The 26,858-nt window shown below is 49.1% G+C and overlaps 1 protein-coding gene across 2 annotated transcripts in view; it reads left to right on the top strand.

The window, feature by feature from the left end:
• The window catches only part of LOC125463626 (rab11 family-interacting protein 4-like), a 148,834-nt gene that overhangs the window by 7,864 nt on the left and 114,112 nt on the right, over positions 1–26,858 (top strand). The window contains exons 2-3 of one of the 2 annotated variants that reach the window (XM_059653866.1): positions 3,404–3,491; positions 8,537–8,619. In XM_059653866.1, coding sequence (XP_059509849.1) covers positions 3,404–3,491; positions 8,537–8,619 — 171 coding nt within the window. Of the gene's footprint in view, positions 1–3,403; positions 3,492–8,536; positions 8,620–15,016; positions 15,202–26,858 lie in introns of those variants that run through there. The other variant, XM_048555148.2, reaches the window with a different exon arrangement.

Below are 26,858 nucleotides of genomic sequence, written 5' to 3'. Positions count from 1 at the left end.
CTAGTTACATTCTGGAAAAATTCCAATATCATCGTAGATTCACGGAAACAGGCCCTTCGGCCCAACTAGTCCATGTTCCCAAATTAAACTGGCCCCAGCTGCCTGTTTTTGGCCTATTCCTATTCATGTACTTATCCAAATGTCTTAACATTGTAACTCATCTCGCATCCACCACGCACTCTGACACAAAAACAGAGTTGCTGGAAAAGCTCAGCAAGTCTACCACCATCTGTGAAGGAGAAAACAGAGAAACGCTTCGGGTCCAGTGACCCTTCCTCAGAATTGACCCGGACCTGAAACGTTAACTCTGTTTTCCCTCCACAGATGCTGCCAGACCTGCTGAGCTTTTCCAGCAACTTTGTTTTTGTTCCCGATTTGCAGCATTCACAGTTCTTTTGGTTTTTACATGCTCTAGCAGTTCATTCCACACACAAACCATTTGATTTCTATCGGTTCATCCCTCTCACTAAACCCTGTGTTTCCCACATTTTGCGGATGCTAGTTGTGGCCTCCTTTGTAAAGTGTATACAAGGCACAGGAGGCGAGAGTGAGGGAGAGACAGTGTCCAAGAGTCAGACAAACAGAGTGTACAAGTGAGATCAACAGCAGGGAATGTTTCTGACCTCCAGACAATGACCATAAAACCATAGACACAGGAGCAGAATTAGGCCATTCAGCTCATTGAGTCTGCTCCATCATTTGAGTTCTGAGGGAGGTGGCTAAGGAAAGAGCGGAGGCTTTGGTCGTGATCTTTCAAAAGTCACTGGAGTCTGGGAAAGTCCCAGATGATTGGAAAATTGCTGTTGTAACCCCCTTGTTTAAGAAAGGATCAAGACAAAAGATGGAAAATTATAGGCCGATTAGCCTAATCTCGGTAGTTGGTAAAATTCTAGAATCCATTGTCAAGGATGAGATTTCTAAATTCCTGGAAGTGCAGGGTCAGATTAGAACAAGTCAGCATGGATTTAGTAAGGGGAGGTCGTGTCTGACAAACCTGTTAGAATTCTTTGAAGAGGTAACAAGTAGGTTAGACCAGGGAAACCCAGTGAATGTTATCTATCTAGACTTCCAAAAGGCCTTCGATACGGTGCCTCACGGGAGGCTGCTGAGTAAGGTGAGGGCCCAGGGTGTTTGAGGTGAGCTACTGGCTTGGATTGAGGTTTGGCTGTCTGACAGAAGGCAGAGATTTGGGATAAAAGGCTCTTTTTCGGAATAGCAACCGGTGACGAGTGGTGTCCCGCAGGGTTCAGTGTTGGGGCCGCAGCTGTTCACCTTATATATTAATGATCTTGATGAAGGGACTGGGGGCATTCTGGCGAAGTTTGCCAAACATATGAAGATAGGTGGACAGGCAGGTAGTACTGAGGAGGTGGGGAAGCTGCAGAAAGATTTAGACAGTTTAGGAGAGTGGTCCAGGAAATGGCTGATGAAATTCAAAGTGAGTAAATGTGAGGTTTTGCACTTTGGAAAAAAGAATACAGGCATGGACTATTTTCTAAACGGTGAGAAAATTCATAAAGCAGAAGTACAAAGGGATCTGGGAGTGTTGGTCCAGGATTCTCTAAAGGTTAACTTGCAGGTAGAGTCCGTAATTAAGAAAGCGAAAGTAATGTTGTCATTTATCTCAAGCGGGTTGGAATATAAAAGCAGCGATGTGCTTCTGAGGCTTTATAAAGCTCTAGTTCGGCCCCATTTAGAATACTGTGTCCAATTTTGGGCCCCACACCTCAGGAAGGGCATACTAGCCCTGGAGCGTGTCCAGCGGAGATTCACATGGATAATCCCTGGAATGGTAGGCTTAATGTATAATAAACGGCTAAGGATCCTGGGATTGTCCTCGTTAGAGTTTAGAAGGCTGAGGGGTGATCTAATAGAAACTTACAAGATAATGTATGGTTTAGAAGGGGTGGATGCTAGGAAGTTGTTTCCGTTAGGTGGGGAGACTAGGACCCGTGGGCACAGCCTTAAAATTAGTGGGGGTCAATTTAAAACTGAAATGAGACGACACTTCTTCAGCCAGAGTGGTGGACTTGTGGAATTCATTGCCGCAGAGTGCAGTGGAGGCCGGGACGTTGGATGCCTTCAAGGCAGAGATCGACAAATTCTTGATCTCAGAAGGAATAAAGGGCTACAGGGAGAGTGCAGGGAAGTGGTGTTGAAATGCCCATCAGCCATGATTTAAATGGTTGAGTGGACATGATGGGCCGAATGGCCTTACTTCCACTCCTATGTCTTATGGTCTTATGGTCTTATGATCATGGCTGATCTGTTGCTTAACCCCCACTCTCCTGCCTTCTCCCTGTAACCCCCTTGATCCCCCTTACTCATCAAGGACCTGCCTATCTCTGTCTGAAATACACTCAATAGCCTGGCCTCCACAGCCCTCTGCAGCTTGGAGTCTCACAGATTGCCCACCCTCTGGATGAAGAAATTCCTCCTCATCTCAGTTCTAAAGGGTCGTCCCTTCACTCTGAGGAAGTGCCCTGAGGTCCTAGTCTCTCCAGCTTGTGGAAACATCTTCTCCACGTCCACTCTTTCCAGGCCTTTCATTAACCTGTAAGTTTCAGTCAGAAGCTGCACTACTATGATTCTATGAAGCCCCTTGTCCATCGCAACTGCAGCAAGCACAGGCCCAGTGAGGAGTGATGGAAGGGGTAGCTCCCAGTCAGTGGGTTATTTAAATATCCCACACAGCAGCAGGAGTAGGCCTGCTGTGTTCTTCAATGTAATCATGGCTGATCTAATGGTGCCCCGGACATTCCCACTAACTCTTGATAACTATTGTCTCACTTGTTAGTGAACAATCTGTCAACATGTGCCTTAAAAATACTCAGTGACCCAGTCTGCACTGTCCTCTGGAGACGAGAGTCCCACAGACTCACACTGTCTGAAGGGTAAACATCCTATCCTGCAGATTAAATGGGACATCCCTTATTTTAAAACAGCGTTCCCTCATTCCTCTCTCTCTCTCTCTCACACACACAAAGAGAAAGACCTTGTCAGATTCTGCACTACCAGCACCTCTCACAACTTTTACTCGTTTCAATGTGAACTCCGGTGCAAGCAGGCACAAACCCACCCCCACCCCGACCCTACCGACAACAACAAATCCATAGTGACACAGATACTGCACCCCCAACCCCCCCCCCCGGGTTCACTTAGAAAAATTAAGGGGCTTTGGGGCGATGGGGGAGTGGGTCGAAATTTGCAACCTTCCGATCAGCAGGACCTTTCTAGAATCTGTAGAGTTTTGGAGGGTGACAGCGAATAAGTGCCCAATACATTGTTACTGTGGAGCCGAGGAGCACGGGCACTGCCTGGTTTCGGGAGTGGAGATGTCACTGTCAGGGAGACAGTGTCAGCGAGTCTTGAGAATTCAGACAAACACCATCTGTTCTTGCAGCTGCAGAAAGTTGCCAAATGCCTGGACCCACAGAACCTGGGGAGGATCAGCTTCCAGGAATTCTGTCAGGGAATCTTCGCCATCAAAGGTAAGGACAATTCCGGGGTTGGGGGGGCGAGGGGTTGGGTGCTTCACAGGGAATACATTCTGAGGGAATGGAAGGAGGTGACGCGAGGCTGCGGGGCTGAAGAAAATGACCTAGAGCGGGAAGAGAGTGAGCTACAGCAGCTGTACCCCAGTGAGAGTCAGTGTGTGTGTGGGGGTGTACCCCAGTGAGAGTCAGTGTGTGTAGGACTGTACCCCAGTGAGAGTCAGTGTGTGTGTGGGGCCGAACCCCAGTGAGAGTCAGTGTGTGTGTGGGACTGTACCCCAGTGAGAGTCAGTGTATGTGGGAATGTACCCCAGTGAGAGTCAGTGTGTGTGTGGGACTGTACCCCAGTGAGAGTCAGTGTGTGTGTGGGGGTGTACCCCAGTGAGAGTCAGTGTGTGTGTAGGACTGTACCCCAGTGAGAGTCAGTGTGTGTGGGACTGTATCCCAGTGAGAGTCAGTGTGTGTGTGGGACTGTACCCCAGTGAGAGTCAGTGTGTGTGGGAATGTACCCCAGTGAGAGTCAGTGTGTGTGTGTGGGAATGTACCCCAGTGAGAGTCAGTGTGTGTGTGTGGGACTGTACCCCAGTGAGAGTCAGTGTGTGTGGGGGTGTACCCCAGTGAGAGTCAGTGTGTGTGTGGGATTATACCCCAGTAAGAGTCAGTGTGTGTGTAGGACTGTACCCCAGTGAGAGTCAGTATGTGAGTGGGACTGTACCCCAGTGAGAGTCAGTGTGTGTGGGACTGTACCCCAGTGAGAATCCGTGTGTGTGTGGGACAGTAGCCCAGTGTGAGTCAGTGTGTGTGGGACTGTATCCAGTGAGAGTCAGTGCATGTGGGACAGTACCCCAGTGAGAGTCCGTGTGTGTGGGACTGTACCCAGTGAGAGTCAGTGTGTGTGGGACTGTACCCCAGTGAGAGTCAGTGTGTGTGTGGGACTGTACCCCAGTGAGAGTCTGTGTGTGTGTGGGACTGTATCCCAGTGAGAGTCAGTGTGTGTGTGCGACTGTACCCCAGTGAGAGTCAGTGTGTGTGTGGGACTGTACCCCAGTGAGAGTCAGTGTGTGTGGGACTGTACCCCAGTGAGAGTCAGTGTGTGTGTGGGACTGTACCCCAGTGAGAGTCAGTCTGTGTGTGGGACTGTATCCCAGTGAGAGTCAGTGTGTGTGGGACTGTACCCCAGTGAGAGTCAGTGCGTGTGTGGGACTGTACTCCAGTGAGAGTCAGTGTGTGTGGGAGTGTACCCCAGTGAGATTCAGTGTGTGTGGGACTGTACCCCAGTGAGAGTCAGTGTGTGTGTGGGACTGTACCCCAGTGAGAGTCAGTGTGTGGGGGTGTACCCCAGTGAGAGTCAGTGTGTGTGTGTGGGAATGTACCCCAGTGAGAGTCAGTGCGTGTGTGGGACTGTACTCCAGTGAGAGTCAGTGTGTGTGGGAGTGTACCCCAGTGAGATTCAGTGTGTGTGGGACTGTATCCCAGTGAGAGTCAGTGTGTGTGTGGGACTGTACCCCAGTGAGAGTCAGTGTGTGTGTGGGACTGTACCCCAGTGAGAGTCAGTGTGTGTGTGGGGGTGTACCCCAGTGAGAGTCAGTGTGTGTGTGTGGGAATGTACCCCAGTGAGAGTCAGTGTGTGTGTGGGACTGTACCCCAGTGAGAGTCAGTATGTGTGGGACTGTACCCCAGTGAGAGTCAGTGTGTGTGTGGGACTGTATCCCAGTGAGAGTCAGTGTGTGTGTGGGACTGTATCCCAGTGAGAGTCAGTGTGTGTGGGACTGTACCCCACTGAGAGTCAGTGTGTGTGTGGGACTGTACCCCAGTGAGAGTCTGTGTGTGTGTGCGACTGTACCCCAGTGAGAGTCAGTGTGTGTGGGACTGTATCCCAGTGAGAGTCAGTGTGTGTGTGGGGGTGTACCCCAGTGAGAGTCAGTGTGTGTGGGACTGTATCCCAGTGAGAGTCAGTGTGTGTGTGGGGGTGTACCCCAGTGAGAGTCAGTGTGTGTGTGTGGGAATGTACCCCAGTGAGAGTCAGTGTGTGTGTGGGACTGTACCCCAGTGAGAGTCAGTATGTGTGGGACTGTACCCCAGTGAGAGTCAGTGTGTGTGTGGGACTGTATCCCAGTGAGAGTCAGTGTGTGTGTGGGACTGTACCCCAGTGAGAGTAAGTGTGTGTGGGACTGTACCCCACTGAGAGTCAGTGTGTGTGTGGGACTGTACCCCAGTGAGAGTCTGTGTGTGTGTGCGACTGTACCCCAGTGAGAGTCAGTGTGTGTGGGACTGTATCCCAGTGAGAGTCAGTGTGTGTGTGGGGGTGTACCCCAGTGAGAGTCAGTGTGTGTGGGACTGTATCCCAGTGAGAGTCAGTGTGTGTGTGGGGGTGTACCCCAGTGAGAGTCAGTGTGTGTGTGTGGGAATGTACCCCAGTGAGAGTCAGTGTGTGTGTGGGACTGTACCCCAGTGAGAGTCAGTATGTGTGGGACTGTACCCCAGTGAGAGTCAGTGTGTGTGTGGGACTGTATCCCAGTGAGAGTCAGTGTGTGTGTGGGACTGTACCCCAGTGAGAGTAAGTGTGTGTGGGACTGTACCCCACTGAGAGTCAGTGTGTGTGTGGGACTGTACCCCAGTGAGAGTCTGTGTGTGTGTGCGACTGTACCCCAGTGAGAGTCAGTGTATGTGGGACTGTACCCCAGTGAGAGTTAGTGTGTGTGTGGGACTGTACCCCAGTGAGAGTCAGTGTGTGTGGGACTGTATCCCAGTGAGAGTCAGTGTGTGTGTGGGACTGTACCCCAGTGAGAGTCAGTGTGTGTGTGGGACTGTATCCCACTGAGAGTCAGTGTGTGTGGGACTGTACCCCAGTGAGAGTCAGTGTGTGTGGGACTGTATCCCAGTGAGAGTCAGTGTGTGTGTGGGACTGTACCCCAGTGAGAGTCAGTGTGTGTGCGGGACTGTACCCCAGTGAGAGTCAGTGTGTGTGTGGGCGTGTACCCCAGTGAGAGTCAGTGTGTGTGGGACTGTACCCCAGTGAGAGTCCGTGTGTGTGTGGGACTGTACCCCAGTGAGAGTCAGTGTGTGTGGGACTGTACCCCAGTGAGAGTCAGTGTGTGTGTGGGACTGTACCCCAGTGAGAGTCAGTGTGTGTGGGACTGTACCCCAGTGAGAGTCAGTGCGTGTGTGGGACTGTACTCCAGTGAGAGTCAGTGTGTGTGGGAGTGTACCCCAGTGAGATTCAGTGTGTGTGGGACTGTATCCCAGTGAGAGTCAGTGTGTGTGGGACTGTACCCAGTGAGAGTCAGTGCGTGTGGGACTGTACCCCAGTGAGAGTCCGTGTGTGTGGGACCGTACCCAGTGAGAGTCAGTGTGTGTGGGACTGTATCCCAGTGAGAGTCAGTGTGTATGGGACTGTACCCCAGTGAGAGTCAGTGTGTGTGTGGGACTGTACCCCAGTGAGAGTCAGTGTGTGTGTGGGACTGTACCCCAGTGAGAGTCAGTGTGTGTGGGACTGTACCCCAGTGAGAGTCAGTGTGTGTGTGGGACTGTACCCCAGTGAGAGTCAGTATGTGTGGGACTGTACCCCAGTGAGAGTCAGTGTGTGTGTGGGACTGTATCCCAGTGAGAGTCAGTGTGTGTGGGACTCTACCCCAGTGAGAGTCCGTGTGTGTGTGGGACTGTACCCCAGTGAGAGTCAGTGCGTGTGTGTGGGACTGTACCCCAGTGAGAGTCAGTGTGTGTATGGGACTGTACCCCAGTGAGAGTCAGTGTGTGTGTGGGACTGTACCCCAGTGAGAGTCATTGTGTGTGGGACTGCATCCCAGTGGGAATCAGTGTGTGTGCGACTGTACCCCAGTGAGAGTCAGTGTGTGTGTGGGACTGTACCCCGGTGAGAGTCAGTGTTTGTGGGACTGTACCTAGTGAGAGTCAGTGCGTGTGGGACTGTACCCCAGTGAGAGTCCGTGTGTCTGGGACCGTACCCAGTGAGAGTAAGTGTGTGTGGGACTGTGTCCCAGTGAGAGTCAGTGTGTGTGGGACTGTACCCCAGTGAGAGTCAGTGTGTGTGTGGGACTGTACCCCAGTGAGAGTCATTGTGTGTGGGACTGCATCCCAGTGGGAATCAGTGTGTGTGGGACTGTACCCCAACTGAGAGTCAGTGTGTGTGTGGGACTGTACACCGGTGAGAGTCAGTGCGTGTGGGACTGTACCCCAGTGAGAGTCCGTGTGTGTGGGACCGTACCCAGTGAGAGTCATTGTGTGTGGGACTGTACCCCAGTGAGAGTCAGTGTGTGTGTGGGACTGTACCCCGGTGAGAGTCAGTGTGTGTGGGACTGTATCCCACTGAGAGTCAGTGTGTGTGTGGTACTGTATCCCAGTGAGAGTCAGTGTGTGTGGGACTGCATCCCAGTGGGAATCAGTGCGTGTGGGACTGTACACCAGTGAGAGTCAGTGTGTGTGTGGGACAGTACCCCAGTGTGAGTCAGTGTGTGTGGTACTGTACCCAGTGAGAGTCAGTGCGTGTGGGACTGTATCCCAGTGAGTGTCAGTGTGTGTGGGACTGTACACCAGTGAGAGTCAGTGTGTGTGGGACTGTACCCCAGTGAGAGTCAGTGTGTGTGTGGGACTGTACCACAGTGAGAGTCAGTCTGTGTGGGACTGCATCCCAGTGGGAATCAGTGTGTGTGGGACTGTACCCCAGTGAGAGTCAGTGTGTGTGTGGGACAGTACCCCAGTGTGAGTCAGTGTGTCTGGGACTGTACCCAGTGAGAGTCAGTGCGTGTGGGACTCTACCCCAGTGAGAGTCCGTGTGTGTGGGACTGTACCCAGTGAGAGTCAGTGTGTGTGGGACTGTATCCCAGTGAGAGTCAGTGTGTGTGTGGGACTGTACCCCGGTGAGAGTCAGTGTGTGTGTGGGACTGTACCCCAGTGAGAGTCAGTGTTTGTGGGACTGTACCCCAGTAAGTGTCAGTGTTTGGTGGACCCTACAGTCCAATGAGAGTCTGTGAATTTGGGTATCTTGTGTTCTTGCCCCATGTGATCGTTTTTGTTTGTGTTTACAGGTTGTGATGATCAATTTGGAAGTATCGTGTGTCTGGAGAATCCTCACTATGAAGCAGTATATGAAGATTATTACTGTCGCCAGGTACAGACCAGTCTGGGATTCCCTCTGGAGTCTCAGTTGGAGATGGGGATGGGTTTTGAGGATGTGTGTTGCTGGGGTGAAGGATGTATTTGAGAATCCGTGTCTGATCTGTGTACACAGAGCTCTCTCTATCCCAGTGCGGTCTCAGGCCGGCCTAGGGTCCAGGGCTGTAACTGTCGAGTGTGTGCTTCCTGATTCCCAGTCCTGGAGAAATCCAGTCTATCACCTCCCGACATCAGTGATTGGTTAAACTGGAGTTGATTACTCTGATGGACTGAGTTAATCAATCACTTGCTCCGTCACAGTCATTCTGATTGACTGGCTGTATAAATCCTCCACCAATCACAGTTGTGAATTTGGAGAATTCTTATTGGCTGCAAGGCTGATGGAGACTGAGTTTTGACTGACATTGACAGAACCTAAGCCTCATCCCATCCCCCTCTCTGATGAAGGGTCTAGGCCGAAACGTCAGCTTTTGTGCTCCTGAGATGCTGCTGGGCCTGCTGTGTTCATCCAGCCTCACATTTTATTATCTTGGATTCTCCAGCATCTGCTGTTCCCATTATGTCTAAGCCTGCATGTGATTGGTCAGTTGGGAGATCTTGCGGTCATTTATAGACACAATATTGATCCCACAGCCCTGCCCTTGGATGTGAGACAACAAGGTGTAGAGCAGGAAGGCAGATTACTATCTCAATGGAGTCAAGTTAGGTAAAGGGGAAGTGCAACGAGATCCAAGTGTTCTTGTACATCAGTCAATGAAAGCAAGCATGCAGGTACAGGAGGAGGTGAAGAAAACTAATGGCATGCTGGCCTTCATAACAAGAGGAATTGAGTACAGGAGCAAAGAGGTCCTTCTGCAGCTGTACAGGGCCCTGGTGAGACTGCACCTGGAGTATTGTGTGAAGTTTTGGTCTCCAAATTTGAGGAAGGGCATTCTTGCTATTGAGGGAGTGCAGCGTAGGTTCACAAGGTCAATTCCCGGAATGGCGGGAGTATCATATGTGGAAAGATTGGAGCGACTGGGCTTGTATACTCTTGAGTTTAGAAGGATGAGAGGGGATCTCATTTGAGGCGTATAAGATTATTAAGGGATTGGACACTGTGGAGGCAGGAAGCATGTTTCCGCTGATGGGTGAGCCCAGAACCAGAGGACACAGTTTAAAAATAAGGGGTAGGCCATTTAGAACAGAGTTGAGGAAAAACTTCTTCACCCAGAGAGTGGTGGATGTATGGAATGCTCTGCCCCAGAAGGCAGTGGAGGCCAACTCTCTGGATACTTTCAAGAAAGAGATAGATAGAGCTCTTAAAGATAGTGGAATCAAGGGTTATGGGGATAAGGCAGGAACGGGATACTGATTGTGGATGATCAGCCATGATCATAATGAATGGTGGTGCTGGCTTGAAGGGCCGAATGGCCTACTCCAGCACCTATTGTCTATTGTCTATTGTCTGTTGGATGAACACAGCAGGCCAAGCAGCATCAGAGGAGCAGGAAGGCTGACGTTTCAGGCCTAGACCCTTTTTCAGAAATGGGTGAGGGAAGAAGGGTCTAGGCCCAAAATGTCAGCTTTCCTGCTCCTCTGATGCTGCTTGCCCTGCTGTGTTCATCCAGCTCTACATCTTGTTAGCTCAGATTCTCCAGCATCTGCAGTTCCTACTATCTCTGTCCTTGGATCTTCTATGTTTTCCTGTTCCCCACCCTCTCCTCCTCCAACTTGTCCCCTTCCATTCTGAGGAACACCCCTCCTCCTCATCCTCTTCCCTCCTCCCTATTTCACCCTGCACCTCCCATCTCTGTCTCAGGCTGGCCTTCACTCTCATTGGCCATGAGCTTAGTGAATAGAGGAGATGTTGAGGGGCTGAATGGCCTACAGCTGCCTCTGTATTCCTCACTGCTCCCTTTTCTCTATGAACCATTCTCCTGATTTGAAGGAATGACTCCAACCTGTTTCTGAAACATTCTGAGTTCTGACATTTTCAGAATGTGTTGAGGAATGTTATAAACATTGAGCTGTTTGCTCAGTGTGTTCCCATGACGCACTGATGGAACAGCTTAGAAACTGTGCCTGGGTCATACCCTCGCCAGATACCCCAAGTGCATGACCTCTGTCCCCTGACCCAGCATGAAAAGACCAGGTTAGTGGGTCAGACAGTAAATGAACATTAGGAGGTTGTTAGAGAGCGTATGGCCCAGGGACAGGATAGGAACTCAGGCAGAGGTGAACATTTCCCATTTGATCATATATTCCCGTACAGATAAACAGGAATTTCCCAAAGTGGGGTCCCCCCACAAATTTGAGTCCATACACTTAGGGGTAGCAGGGCCCACTGCCTCCCCCGCACCCTCTCCCCCCACTGCCTCCCCCGCACCCTCTCCCCCCACTGCCTCCCCTGCACCCTCTCCCCCCACTGCCTCCCCGGCACCCTCTCCCCCCACTGCCTCCCCCGCACTCTCTCCCCCAACTGCCTCCCCGTCACCCTCTCCCCCACTGCGTCCCCAACACCCTCTCCCCCCACTGCCTCCCCATCACCCTCTCCCCCACTGCCTCCCCCGCACCCTCTCCCCCCACTGCCTCCCCGCACCCTCTCCCCTCACTGCCTCCCCTGCACTCTCTCGCCCAACTGCCTCCCCGTCACCCTCTCCCCCACTGCCTCCCCAACACCCTCTCCCCCCACTGCCTCCCCGTCACCCTCTTCCCCCACTGCCTCCCCGTCACCCTCTCCCCCCACTGCCTCCCCCACACCCTCTCCCCCAACTGCCTCCCCCGCACCCTCTCCCCCCACTGCCTCCCCGTCATCCTCTCCCCCACTGCCTCCCCAACACCCTCTCCCCCCACTGCCTCCCCCACACCCTCTCCCCCAACTGCCTCCCCCGCACCCTCTCACCCCACTGCCTCCCCCACACCCTCTCCCCCAACTGCCTCCCCCGCACCCTCTCCCCCCCACTGCCTCCCCCACACCCTCTCCCCCAACTGCCTCCCCCGCACCCTCTCCCCCCACTGCCTCCCCCTCACCCTCTCCCCCAACTGCCTCCCCCGCACTCTCTCCCCCCATTGCCTCCCCCACACCCTCTCTCCTCACTGCCTCCCCCGCACCCTCTCCCCCAACTGCCTCCCCCGCACCCTCTCCCCCCACTGCCTCCCCCACACCCTCTCCCCCAACTGCCTCCCCCACACCCTCTCCCCCCACTGTCTCCCCCACACCCTCTCCCCTCACTGCCTCCCCCGCACCCTCTCCCCCCACTGCCTCCCCCTCATACCCTCACCCCCCACTGCCTCCCCCTCACCCTCTCCCTCTCACTGTCCCCCTCATTCACTTCCCCTCACTCCCTCACCCTCACCCTCTCTCTCTCATTCACTTCCCCTCACCCTCTTCCCATCACTCTCTCACTCTCACCCTCTCCCTCTTCCCTTCACTCTCTCACCCTCACCCTCTCCCTCTCCCCTTCACTCCCTTACCCTCACCCTCTTCCTCTCCCCTTCACTCCCTCACCCTCACCCTTTCTCTCTCATTCACTTCCCCTCTCCCTCTCCCCTTCACTCCCTCACTCTCTCACTCTCCCCCTCATTCACTTCCCCTCACTCCCTCCCTCACTCTCTCACTCTCTCACTCTCCCCCTCACTCACTTTCCCTCACTCCCTCCCTCACCCACTCACTCTCCCCCTCATGCACTACTCACCCTCACCATCTTTCCTCACCCTACTGTCACTACCCCGTTACTCCCACAGTCAGTCTTGTAGGGAGTGAGGGGAGGCTGTGATGAGGAGATGGATTATTTATATGTTGAGGGTCTGGACGTAGGGCCCAGAGAAAGTCTCCCTCTGTTTGGGAGAGATCTTTAAGCAGTAATTAGTGATTTTTAATTTAAACCAAGAACACCCAGTGGTGAATGGTGGGGGACAATTAAACAACTCACTGAGGGAGGGGGCTCCACAAATATCCCCAATCTCAGTGATGGAAGAGCCCAGCACCTCAGTGCAAAGAGATAAGGCTGAAGCATTCACAGCAACTTCAGCCAGAAGAGCTGAGTGGATGATCCATCTCGGCCTCCTCCAGTTGTCCCCAGCATCACAGATACCATCTTCAGCCAATTCGATTCACTCCACGTGACATCAAGAAACAGTTGGAGACACTGGATACTGCAAAGGCTATGGGCCCTGACAACATCCCAGCAATAGTACTGAAGGCTGGTGTTCCAGAACTTGTCGCTCCCCTAACCCAGCTGTTCCAGTACAGTTACACGCTGGTATCTACCCGACAATGTGGAAACTTGCCCCAGTATGTCCTGTACACAAAAAGCAGGACAAATCCAACTCAAATCTGCATCCCAAGGTCTTTTTGTTTGGCCACATTCCCCACCTCCTGCCCTGATATGTAATTCCAAAATGAAGCACCTCGCATTTATCTAAATTAAACTCCATCTGCCACTCCTCAGCCCATTGGCCCATCTGGTCAAGGTCTTGTCCTTGATATCAAGGCTGCATTCGACCGAGTGTGGCATCAAGGAGCCCTGGCAAAACTGGAATCAGTGGGTATCAGGGGCAAACGCTCCAGTGGTTGGAGTCAAACCAGTCACATAGGAAGATGGTTGTGGTTTTTGGAGGTCAATCATCTCAGTTCCAGGACATCTCTGCTGGAGTTCCTCAGGGGACTGTCCTCGGCCCAACCATCTTCAGCTGCTTCATCAATGACCTTCCCTCCACCATAAGGTCAGAAGTGGGGATGTTCACCGATGATTGCACAAAGTTCAGCACCATTCGTGACTCCTCAGATACTGAATCAGTCCGTGTTCGAATGCAGCAAGATCTGGACAGTATCCAGGCTTGGGCTGACAAGTGGCTACTAGCAATCGCGCCACACAAATCCCAGGCTATGACCATCTCCAGTAAGAGACAATCTAACCATCACCCCTTGACATTCAACAGTGTTACCATCACTGAATCCCCCACTATCAACATCCAGGGGTTGTCACTGACCATCCAGGACAAAGCAGCTGCTTCACTGGCCCCACATCCACAAACATCCCACTCCCTCCCCCACTGACGCTCAGTCGCAGCAGTGTGTACTGTCTACAAGATGCTCTGCAGAAACTCACCAAAGATCCTCAGGCAGCACCTTCCAAACCCATGACCCACTTCCACCCAGAAGGACAAGGGCAGCAGATACACGGGAACACCATCCCCTGCAAGTTCCCCTCCGAGCCCCTCCCATCCTGACTTGGAAAAAATCACCGTTCCCTCAGTGTTGCTACAAATGCCTCCCTAAAAGCATTGTTGGTCAACCCACAGAAGGCGGACTGCACCTTCTCAAGGGGCAACGAGGGACAGGCAATACAATGATAACCATCGGGTTAGTGCTGGACACTTCCAGCAGGAGGTGTGATGGCGCCTGAGCTGGACTGAGGGTCTGTGTGGGAGATGCTGAAGGGTAGTACACAGTCACAACTAGGCTGGCTGCTTGACTGCAGTGTGAAGCACACAGAGGTGGGAGTGGAGGGTGAGTGCTTGGTTGGGGGGGGTGGGGTTGGTGGTTCCGTTAGGACAGTTGTGACACGAAGAAAGATTAAAACAGGACTGAGTGAAGTGGATGAACCAGTTTGTGTATTTCCTATTCTCAACTGTAAGTGAGGGAGGGAGTGACGGAGGGAGGACGTGGGTGAGGGCGTGAGAGAGAGCGAGTGAGGGAGTGTGTGGGTGAGGGAGAGAGTGAATGAGTGAGGGAGTGGGTGGGTGAGGGAGTGAGTGAATGAGTGAGGGAGAGAGTGAGGGAGGGAGTAAGTGAGGGAGAAAGTGAGTGAGGGCGAGAGTGAGTGAAGGAGTGAGTGTGTGAGTGAGTGAGTGAGTGTGTGAGTGAGTGTGTGAGTGAGTGTGTGAGTGAGTGAGTGAGCGAGGGAGTGAGCGAGGGAGTGAGTGAGGGAGAAAGTGAGTGTGTGAGTGAGTGTGTGAGCGAGGGAGTGAGTGAGGGAGAAAGTAAGTGTGTGAGTGTGTGTGAGTGAGTGAGAGTGTGAGTGTGAGTGAGTGTGAGTGTGTGAGTGTGTGAGTGAGTGAGTGAGTGTGTGAGTGTGAGTGAGTGAGTGAGTGTGTGAGTGTGTGAGCGAGGGAGTGAGCGAGGGAGTGAGTGAGGGAGTGAGGAGCTGGTTGCATGGTGACCTGTTCCCTTTGGTGATGTTGTTGGAATGGTATGTGTCTGGGACGGTCTCTGAGCAGTTGCCTGGCATATTGAATACAGACAGGAGGTGGTGCTGGGGAAGGGTTAGGGTTGGTGTAATTAAAGCATTTTGGAGTGTGTGTGAGGGGAGCACTGAATCTGGTGTGTCAGTCTTTCAGTGCCAGGGAACAATGGGCTCACTGTTACAGACCCAAAGTCAAACACAGCGCCTCACACAGAGAAAGGGATAATGCTCAGCTCCTGCAAGTGTAGGATCAAACACTCGATCACTCCTGGATCAGAAGGATCTGTTCCTGTGGATCATCATTGATAACAGCAGCAGAGGTTTCAAGTTTTTCAGCTTGACACAACAACATGCCCATTAAGATTTCTTTCCACTGATTCTCAAGTTGCTGCTCAAACTTGGGAAAGGCAAGTTAACTCTCTGTTGTAGCTTTGTTATTAGTGTTTCTAGTTCACTTCCTGCTGTATCTTAATGCTTCGTGTTTCTAGTTAACACTATGTTGTATCTTAGTGCTTAGTGATCTCAGTTAACTGCCTGATGTAAGTTAGTGCTCAGTGTTTCTAGTAAACTCACTGCTAAACCTTAGTGATCCTGGTTTGCATCTCAGTGTTTTGTGTTTTTAAATTAAGTCACTGCTGTATCTTAGTGTTTCTAGTTAATGCAGCATTGTGTCTAAGTGCTTGGACTTTCTACTGAATTCACTGCTGTGTGTTAGTGCTGTCTCTTGTTAACTCAAAACTATATCTCAGTGCTTCATTTATCTGGGGTTAACTCACGGTATTTTAGTGTATATTGTTTCTAGTTTCTAGTTAACTTTCTGTTTTACCTCAGTGCTTAGCGTTTGTAGCTAAATGTCTGCAAGCCTTAGATTTTTATGTTGTCAGTTAACTCTGCTGTTTCTCAGTGCTGAGTGTTTTCAGCTAATTAACTGTTATAACTTAGTGCACAGTGATTCCACCTATTCCACTGTTATACGTTAGGGCTTAGTGCTAATCCACTGGCATACCTTAGTGCTTGCTGTTTCTATTTAATTCACTGTTGTATCTTCATGCATTGTGTTTCTATTAAACATGCTGCTGTATCTTAATGCTTCGTGTTCCTGCTTCCCTCAGGGCTGTGTTCTTTTGCCTAGTGTTTCTCGTAAGCTCTATCCTAGCACCCTGTATTTCTAGTTAACTCATGGGTTTACCCCTTACTGTTTTGTATTTCTAGTTAACTCACTGCTATATCTTTGTGCTTTATCTTTCTAGTTAATTTGCTGTTGTACCCTAGTGTTCAGTCTTTCTAGTTAAGTCACTGCCTTAACATAGTGCTCAGTATCTTCAATCAACATGCTGCTGTAGCTTAGCGCATAGTGTTTTTAGTTAACACAGTGTTGTATCTTAGTGTTACTGGTTAATTCATTGCGGTAACTGTGTATATAGTATTTCTCATGAACTTACTGCAGCATGGTAGTGCTTAATGTTTCCAGCTGAGTTGCTGTTGTATTCCCAGTGTTTCCAGTCAACTCAATATTGTATCATAGTGTCACAGGAATCCACAGCACGGAGACAGGCCCTTCGGCCCAAACTGGTCCATGCCGACCAAAATGTCCACCCACACTAACCCCACTTCCCTGCACTTGCTCCATATCCTTCTAAACCTTTCCTGTCCATGTATGTGCCCAAATGTCTTTTAAATGTTGATAATGTACCCGCCTCACCCACTTCCCCGGCAGCTCATTCCACATGTGTACCACTCTCTGTGTAAAAACCCTCAGCTTCTCATGTATTCTTTCCCCTCTAACCTTAAACTGATGCCCACGAGTTCTCAATTCCCCAAACCTGGGAAAAAGACTGAGTGCATTCATCCTGTCCATGCCTCTCATGATCTTATACACTTCTATAAGATCCTTCCTCAGTCTCCTATGCTCTAAAGAAAAAAGTCCTAGATTGTCCAACCTCTCCCTGTAACCTCTCAGTCCCTTGAGTCCTGGTAACATCCTTGTAAATCTCCTCTGCACTTTTTGCAGTTTAATGACATCCTTCCTACAGCAAGGTGACCAAAACTGAACACAATACTCCAAGTGCGGCATCGTCAATGCCCTGTACAACTGCAACACAATTTCCCAAATTCTATACTCAGTGCCCTATCTGTGGCCAGTGTGCCAAAGCTTTCCTCACTGCCTTGTCTATCTGTGACTCCACTTACAGGGAACCGTGCACCTGGGGTCCAAGGTCCCTCTGTTCCACTACACTCCTTAAGGACCTACCACTCACCACAAAACTCCTAGATAACAAAGTGTGATGCTGGATGAACACAGCAGGCCAAGCAGCATCTTAGGAGCACAAAAGCCGACGTTTCCGGCCTAGACCCTTCATCAGAGAGGGGAATGGGGTGAGGGTTCTGGAATAAATAGGGAGAGAGGGGGAGGCGGACCGAAGATGGATAGAGGAGAAGATAGGTGGAGAGGAGAGTATAGGTGGGGAGGTAGGAAGGGGATAGGTCAGTCCAGGGAGGACGGACAGGTCAAGGGGGTGGAATGAGGTTAGTAGGTGGGAAATGGAGGTGCGGATTGAGGTGGGAGGAGGGGATGGGTTAGAGGAAGAACAGGTTAGGGAGGCGGGGAGGAGCTGGTCTGGTTTTGGGATGCAGTGGGGGGAGGGGATATTTTGAAGCTTGTGTAATCCACATTGATACCATTGGGCTGTAGGGCTCCCAAGTGGAATATGAATTGCTGTTCCTGCAACCTTCGGGTGGCATCATTGTGGCACTGCAGGAGGCCCATGTTGGGCATGTCATCTAAGGAATGGGAGGGGGAGTTAAAATGGTTCACGACTGGGAGGTGCAGTTGTTTATTGCAACCTGAGCGGAGGTGTTCTGCAAAGCAGTCCCCAAGCCTCCGCTTGGTTTCCCCAATGTAGCAGAAGCCACACCAGGTACAATGGATACAGTATACCACATTGGCAGATGTGCAGTGAACCTCTGCTTGATATGGAAGGTCTTCTTGGGGCCTGGGATGTGGGCGAGGGAGGAGGTGTGGGGGCAGGTGTAGCACTTCCTGTGGTTGCAGGGGAAGGTGCCGGGTGTGGTGGGGATGGAGGGGAGTGTGGAGCGGACAAGGGAGTCACGGAGAGAGTGGTCTCTCCGGAAGGCAGACAAGGATGGGGATGGAAAAATGTCTTGGGTGGTGGGGTCAGATTGTAGACGGCGGAAGTGTTGGAGGATGATGCGTTGTATCCGGAGGTTGGTGGGGTGGTTTGTGAGGACGAGGGGGATCCTCTTGGGGCGGTTGTGGCGGGGGTGGGGTGTGAGGAATGAGGTGCGGGAAATGTGGGAGACGCGGTCGAGGGTGTTTTCGACCACTACGGGGGGAGGTTGCGGTCCTTGAAGAACTTGGACATCTGGGATGTATGGGAGTGGAATGCCTCATCCTGGGAGCAGATGCGGTGGAGGTGAAGGAATTGGGAATAGGGGATGGAATTTTTGCAGGAAGGTGGGTGGGTGGAGGTGTATTCTAGGTAGCTGTGGAAGTCGTTGGGTTGAAATGGATATCGGTTTGTAGCTGGTTACCTGAGATGGAGACAGAGAAGTCCAGGAAGGTGAGGGATGTGTTGGAGATGGTCTAGGTGAACTTGAGGTTGGGGTGGAAGGTGTTGGAGAAATGGCTTTCCAAACATCTCACACTTATCTGTATTAAACTTCATTTGCCAATTCTCAGCCCCCTTCCCCAGCTGATCAAGATCCTGCTGCAATTTCTGATAACAAATCGTGTCTTGTCCATTCTCATCCAAATCATTGTTATAGATAACGAACAGCAATGGGCCCAGCACCGATGCCTGGGGCACACCATTAGTCACAGGCCTTCAGTCCGACAAGCATCCTTTCACTATTACACTCTGCTTCCTATCATCAAGCTAATTGTATATCCAATCTGCCAGCTCTCCCTGGATTCCACGTGATCTAACCTTCCAGAGCAGCCTACCATGAAGAGCATCATCAAAGGCTTTACTGAAATTCATATTGACTATGATCTTCTGCCCTACCCTCATCAACCTTCCTAGTCACTTCATCTAAGAACTCTAACAAATTTATGAGGCATGATCGCCCATGCACGAAGCCATACTGTCTACTCCTAATCAAACACTGTCTTTCCAAATGTACACATATCTTATTCCTCAGAATCTGCTCAAGTAACTTACATATCACAGACTAGGCTTATTGGTTTACAATTCCCTGGTTTTACTTTGCAGTCCTTCTTATACAAGGACACAACATTTGCTATCCTTCAGTCTTCTGGGACCTAATCTGTGGCTAGCGATGATAAGAATATAGTTAGGGCCCCCATAATTTCTTCTCTAGCCTTGTGCAGGATTTTTGGATATATCTGGTCAGGATCAGGAGATTTATTCACCTTCATACATTCCAATACTTCCAACACATCCTCTACTGCGAAATGAACTGTCCTTATGATATCGTCACTAACTTCCCCAAGTTCCCGAGTCTTCACGTCTTTCTTCACGGTAAACACCGAGGAGAAATATTCATTGAGGATCTTGCCCATTTCCTGCGGTTTCACTCACACATGTCCACTTTGGTTCTTCAGATGTCCTATTCTCTCTCTAGTTATTCTTTTTCCGTTAATATACTTAAAGGGTCTCTTTGAATTTACCCTACTTTTCTCAGTGAAAGCTATCTCATGCTCCCTTTTCACCCTCCTGATTTCCTTCTTCAGTAAACTCCTGTTTCCCCTCTATGTACCACCAGGGATTCCCCTGATCCCAGCTGCCTGTACCTCAGCCAAGCCTCCTTCTATTTTCTAGTCAAAACCTCAGTATCTCTTGTCATTCAGGGTTCCCTACTCCTGCCAACCTTGCCCTTCACCCTCACAGGGACATAGAGACCTTGAACTCTAGCTGTCACACTTCTAAAGCCTCCCATTTGCCAGAGGTCTCTTCGCCTGCAGACAAACTGCACCTATCAACCCCAGCAAGCTCCTGTCTAAATCCATCAAAACTCACCTTGCCCCAGTTTAGAACTTGAACCTGTGGACCAGTTTTGACCCTCTCCATAACTATTTTAAAATTAATAGAACTATGGTCACTGGTCCCAAAGTGCTCCCCCACTGTCACCTCAGAAACCTGTTCTGCGCTATTTCCCAAGAGTAGGTCGGGTTTTGCTCCTTCCTGAGCAGGACCCTGTATATACTGCTTGAGGAAACTGAGCACATTTAACAAATTCCACCCTATAGAAGCCCTTAACACTATGGCAGTCCCAGTCTGTGTCGGAAAATTAAAATGCCCCACTATGGCAATCCTATTGCTCCTGCAAGCCTCCCCAGTCTCCCTGAATATTTGTTCCTCTAATTCCCGTTGACTATTTGGGGGCCGACAGTACAACCCCAATAACATCACCACCCGTTTCTTATTTCTTCGCTCCACCCACAAAGCCTCACTGGACGATCCTTCACTTACTTCATCTCTGACTACTGCTGTGATACACCCCATCATCAAAAATGCAACACACCCCTCCCCTCTTTCCTCCACCTCTGTCCCACCTGAAGAACCTGTGCCTGGGCACATTGAGCTGCCAGTCCTGCCCCTCCCTTAGCCTTGTCTCTGTAATGGCTATAATATCCCAGTCCCACATACCTATCCACACCCTGAGTCCATCGGCCTCACCTAACAGCCCTCTCACATTGAAACAGGCAATCCCTACTCCCAGTCCTGTTCCAGCCTGACCTGTCTCTTCAGTTTGTTATTTCTGATTACTGTATCTCCTTCCAGCCTCACACTTGCCTCCCTGCTGTTAAGGATCCCTCCCCCTGCCAATCTACTTTAAACCCTCCCTTCTGAGCACCAGCACATCTGCCCGCCAGGGTATTGGTCCCCGCTCCAGTTCAGGTGAAACCCGCCCCTCCGGCTCAGAAAAGATCCCAATGATCTGGGAATCGGAATCCCTGCCCCCTGCACGAATTCTTTCGCCACACATTCCCCTGCCATATCCACCTGTTCTTGCCCTCACTAGCACGTGCTTAGTATTTCAATGTTGATTCAATATTATATCTCAGTGCTTCCATTTCTAGTTCGTTTGCTGCTCTGTCTTTGAACCGACTGCTCTTGGTTATTTTTGCAGTGGCAATATAATGCGAAGTTTTTTTTAGTTAACTTGTTTTATTATATTGCTTAGTGTTCATCATTAACTCGCTGCTGCAACTTCATGCTTAGAGCTTCTAGTTAATTAAGAGTTGTGCCTCAGTGCCGAATGTTTCTTGTTAACTCACAGTTGTAGCTGACTGTTTCTCGATAATTCAGTGGTGTATCTTAGTGCTTGGTGTTTCTAGTAAACTCATTGCTGTATTTCATTGCTTACTGTTTCCGGTTACTTCTCTGTTGTATTTTAGTGCTCCGAGTTTCTACTTTACACAGTATGGTGTACTTGTCCTCAGTGTTTCAAGTTAACACAGTGAGTTGTATTTGTGCTTAGTGTTTCTAGTTTACACAGTGTGGTGTCCTTGTGCTCAGTGTGTCTAGTTTCCACGGTGCGGTGTACTTGTGCTTAGTGTTTCTAGTTTACACAGTGTGGTGTACTTGTGCTTAGTGTTTCTAGCTTACACAGTGTGGTGTACTTGTGCTCAGTGTTTCTAGTTTACACAGAATGGTGTACTTGTGCTCAGTGTTTCTAGTTTACACAGTGTGGTGTCCTTGTGCTCAGTGTTTCTAGTTTACACAGTGCGGTGTAATTATGCTCAGTGTTTCTGGTTTACACAGTGTGGTGTACTTGTGCTCAGTGTGTCTAGTTTACACAGTGTGGTGTAATTGTGCTCAGTGTTTCTAGTTTATAAATTGTGGTGTACTTGTGCTCAGTGTTTCTACTTTACACAGTGTGGTGTAATTGTGCTTAGTATTTCTAGTTTATAAATTGTGGTGTTCTTGTGCTCAGTGTTTCTAGTTTACACAGTGTGGTGTACTTGTGCTCAGTGTTTCTGGTTTACACAGTGTGGTGTACTTGTGCTCAGTGTGTCTAGTTTACACAGTGAGGTGTACTTGTGCTCAGTGTTTCTAGTTTACACAGTGTGGTGTACTTGTGCTCAGTGTGCCTAGTTTACACAGTGTGGTGTACTTGAGCTCAGTGTGTCTAGTTTACACAGTGTGGTGTAATTGTGCTTAGTGTTCCTAGTTTATAAATTGTGGTGTTCTTGTGCTCAGTGTGTCTAGTTTACACAGTGTGGTGTAATTGTGCTCAGTGTTTCTAGTATATAAATTGTGGTGTTCTTGTGCTCAGTGTTTCTAGTTTACACAGTGTGGTGTACTTGTGCTCAGTGTTTCTGGTTTACACAGTGTGGTGTACTTGTGCTCAGTGTTTCTATTTTACACAGTGTGGTGTACTTGTGCTCTGTGTGCCTAGTTTACACAGTGTGGTGTACTTGTGCAACGTGTTTCTAGTTTACACAGTGTGGTGTACTTGTGCTCAGTGTGTAGTGTTTACACAGTGTTGTGTACTTGTGCTTAGTGTTTCTACTTTACACAGTGTGGTGTACTTGTGCTTAGTGTTTCTAGTTTACACAGTGTGGTGTACTTGTGCTCAGTGTGTAGTGTTTACACAGTGTTGTGTACTTGTGCTTAGTGTTTCTACTTTACACAGTGTGGTGTACTTGTGCTTAGTGTTTCTAGTTTACACAGTGTGGTGTAGTTGTGCTCTGTGTTTCTACTTTACACAGTGTGGTGTACTTGTGCTCTGCGTTTCTAGTTTACACAGTGTGGTGTACTTGTGCTCAGTGTGACTAGTTTACACAGTGTGGTGTACTTGTGCCCAGTGTTTCTAGTTTCCACAGTGTGGTGTACTTGTGCTCAGTGTGTCTAGTTTACACAGTGTGGTGTACGTGTGCTCAGTGTGTCGAGTTTACACAGTGTGGTGAACATGTGCTCAGTGTTTCTAGTTTCCACAGTGTGGTGTAATTGTGCTTAGTGTTTCTAGTTTACACAGTGTGGTGTACTTGTGCTCAGTGTGTCTAGTTTACACAGTGTGGTGTAATTGTGCGCAGTGTGTCTAGTTTACACAGTGTGGTGTACTTGTGCTCAGTGTTTCTAGTTTACACAGTGTGGTGGACTTGTGCTCAGTGTTTCTAGTTTACACAGTGTGCTGCACTTGTGCTCAGTGTTTCTAGTTTACACAGTGTGGTGTACTTGTGCTCAGTGCTTCTCGTTTACACAGTGTGGTGTACTTGTACTCAGTGTGTCGAGTTTACACAGTGTGGTGTACTTGTGCTCAGTGTGTCTAGTTTACACAGTGTGGTGTACGTGTGCTCAGTGTGTCGAGTTTACACAGTGTGGTGAACATGTGCTCAGTGTTTCTAGTTTCCACAGTGTGGTGTAATTGTGCTCAGTGTGTCTAGTTTACACAGTCTGGTGTACTTGTGCTTAGTGTTTCTAGTTTACACAGTGCGGTGTACTTGTGCTCAGTGTGTCTAGTTTACACAGTGAGGTGTACTTGTGCTCAGTGTTTCTAGTTTACACAGTGTGGTGTACTTGTGCTCAGTGTGCCTAGTTTACACAGTGTGGTGTACTTGAGCTCAGTGTGTCTAGTTTACACAGTGTGGTGTAATTGTGCTTAGTGTTCCTAGTTTATAAATTGTGGTGTTCTTGTGCTCAGTGTGTCTAGTTTACACAGTGTGGTGTAATTGTGCTCAGTGTTTCTAGTATATAAATTGTGGTGTTCTTGTGCTCAGTGTTTCTAGTTTACACAGTGTGGTGTACTTGTGCTCAGTGTTTCTGGTTTACACAGTGTGGTGTACTTGTGCTCAGTGTTTCTATTTTACACAGTGTGGTGTACTTGTGCTCTGTGTGCCTAGTTTACACAGTGTGGTGTACTTGTGCTCCGTGTTTCTAGTTTACACAGTGTGGTGTACTTGTGCTCAGTGTGTAGTGTTTACACAGTGTTGTGTACTTGTGCTTAGTGTTTCTACTTTACACAGTGTGGTGTAGTTGTGCTCTGTGTTTCTACTTTACACAGTGTGGTGTACTTGTGCTCAGTGTGACTAGTTTACACAGTGTGGTGTACTTGTGCTCAGTGTGTCTAGTTTACACAGTGTGGTGTAATTGTGCTCAGTGTGTCTAGTTTACACAGTGTGGTGTAATTGTGCGCAGTGTGTCTAGTTTACACAGTGTGGTGTACTTGTGCTCAGTGTTTCTAGTTTACACAGTGTGGTGGACTTGTGCTCAGTGTTTCTAGTTTACACAGTGTGCTGCACTTGTGCTCAGTGTTTCTAGTTTACACAGTGTGGTGTACTTGTGCTCAGTGCTTCTCGTTTACACAGTGTGGTGTACTTGTACTCAGTGTGTCGAGTTTACACAGTGTGGTGTACTTGTGCTCAGTGTGTCTAGTTTACACAGTGTGGTGTACGTGTGCTCAGTGTGTCGAGTTTACACAGTGTGGTGAACATGTGCTCAGTGTTTCTAGTTTCCACAGTGTGGTGTAATTGTGCTCAGTGTGTCTAGTTTACACAGTCTGGTGTACTTGTGCTTAGTGTTTCTAGTTTACACAGTGTGGTGTACTTCTGCTCAGTGTTTCTAGTTTACACAGTGTGGTATACTTGTGCTTAGTGTTTCTAGTTTACACAGTGCGGTGTACTTGTGCTTAGTGTTTCCATTTTACACAGTGTGGTGTACTTGTGCTCATTGTTTCTAGTTCACACAGTGTGGTGTACTTGTGCTCAGTGTGTCTAGTTTACACAGTGTGGTGTACTTGTGCTCAGTGCTTCTCGTTTACACAGTGTGGTGTACTTGTGCTCAGTGTGTCTAGTTTAGACAGTGTGGTGTACTTGTGCTCAGTGTGTCGAGTTTACACAGTGTGGTGAACATGTGCTCAGTGTGTCTCGTTTACACAGTGTGGTGTAATTGTGCTCAGTGTGTCTAGTTTACACAGTGTGGTGTAATTGTGCTCAGTGTGTCTAGTTTACACAGTGTGGTGTACATGTGCTTAGTGTTTCTAGTTTACATAGTGTGGTGTACTTGTGCTCAGTGTTTATAGTTTACACAGTGCGGTGTCCTTGTGCTCAGTGTGTCTCGTTTCAACAGTGCGGTGTACTGGTGCTCAGTGTTTCTGGTTTACACAGTGTGGTGTACTTGTGCTCTGCATTTCTAGTTTACACAGTGTGGTGTACTTGTGCTCAGTGTGTCTAGTTTACACAATGTGGTGTACTTGTGATCAGTGTGTCTAGTTTTCACAGTATGGTGTACTTATGCTCACTTTTTCTTGGTTACACAGTGTGGTGTACATGTGCTCAGTGTGTCTAGTTTACACAGTGTGGTGTACTTGTGCTTAGTGTTTCTACTTTACACAGTGTGGTGTACTTGTGCTCAGTGTTTCTAGTTTACACAGTGTGGTTTAGTTGTGCTTAGTGTTTCTAGTTTGCACAGTGTGGTGTACTTGTGCTTAGTGTTTCTACTTTACACAGTGTGGTGTACTTGTGCTTAGTGTTTCTATTTTACACAGTGTGGTGTACTTGTGCTCTGCGTTTCTAGTTTACACCGTGTGGTGTACTTGTGCTCAGTGTGTCTAGTTTACACAGTGTGGTGTACTTGTGCTCAGTGTTTCTAGTTTACACAGTGTGGTGGACTTGTGCTCAGTGTTTCTAGTTTACACAGTGAGCTGCACTTGTGCTCAGTGTTTCTAGTTTACACAGTGCAGTGTACTTATGCTCAGTGTTTCTGGTTTACACAGTGTGGTGTACTTGTGCTTAGTGTTTCTAGTTTACACAGTGTGGTGTACTTGTGCTCAGTGTTTCTAGTTTACACAGTGTGGTGTACTTGTGCTCAGTGTTTCTAGTTTACACAGTGCGGTGTACTTATGCTCAGTGTTTCTGGTTTACACAGTGTGGTGTACTTGTGCTCAGTGCTTCTCGTTTACACAGTGTGGTGTACTTGTACTCAGTGTGTCGAGTTTACACAGTGTGGTGTACTTGTGCTCAGTGTGTCTAGTTTACACAGTGTGGTGTACGTGTGCTCAGTGTGTCGAGTTTACACAGTGTGGTGAACATGTGCTCAGTGTTTCTAGTTTCCACAGTGTGGTGTAATTGTGCTCAGTGTGTCTAGTTTACACAGTCTGGTGTACTTGTGCTTAGTGTTTCTAGTTTACACAGTGTGGTGTACTTGTGCTCAGTGTTTCTAGTTTACACAGTGTGGTGTACTTGTGCTTAGTGTTTCTAGTTTACACAGTGCGGTGTACTTGTGCTCAGTGTTTCCATTTTACACAGTGTGGTGTACTTGTGCTCATTGTTTCTAGTTCACACAGTGTGGTGTACTTGTGCTCAGTGTGTCTAGTTTACACAGTGTGGTGTACTTGTGCTCAGTGCTTCTCGTTTACACAGTGTGGTGTACTTGTGCTCAGTGTGTCTAGTTTAGACAGTGTGGCGTACTTGTGCTCAGTGTGTCGAGTTTACACAGTGTGGTGAACATGTGCTCAGTGTTTCTAGTTTCCACAGTGTGGTGTAATTGTGCTCAGTGTGTCTAGTTTACACAGTGTGGTGTACGTGTGCTCAGTGTGTCGAGTTTACACAGTGTGGTGAACATGTGCTCAGTGTGTCTCTTTTACACAGTGTGGTGTAATTGTGCTCAGTGTGTCTAGTTTACACAGTGTGGTGTAATTGTGCTCAGTGTGTCTAGTTTACACAGTGTGGTGTACATGTGCTTAGTGTTTCTAGTTTACATAGTGTGGTGTACTTGTGCTCAGTGTTTATAGTTTACACAGTGTGGTGTCCTTATGCTCAGTGTGTCTCGTTTCAACAGTGCGGTGTACTTGTGCTCAGTGTTTCTAGTTTACACAGTATGGTGTGCTTGTGCTTAGTGTTTCTAGTTTACATAGTGTGGTGTAATTGTGCTCAGTGTGTCTAGTTTACACAGTGTGGTGTCCTTGTGCTCAGTGTGTCTCGTTTCAACAGTGCGGTGTACTTGTGCTCAGTGTTTCTGGTTTACACAGTGTGGTTTACTTGTGCTCAGTGTTTCTAGTTTACACAGTGTGGTGTACTTGTGCTCTGCATTTCTAGTTTACACAGTGTGGTGTACTTGTGCTCAGTGTGTCTAGTTTA

This window comes from Stegostoma tigrinum, chromosome 22, assembly GCF_030684315.1.
Source record: "Stegostoma tigrinum isolate sSteTig4 chromosome 22, sSteTig4.hap1, whole genome shotgun sequence".
Taxonomy (NCBI): domain Eukaryota; kingdom Metazoa; phylum Chordata; class Chondrichthyes; order Orectolobiformes; family Stegostomatidae; genus Stegostoma; species Stegostoma tigrinum.
Note: the sequence above shows the minus strand (reverse complement) of the source record. Positions and strands in the feature narration are given on the sequence as shown.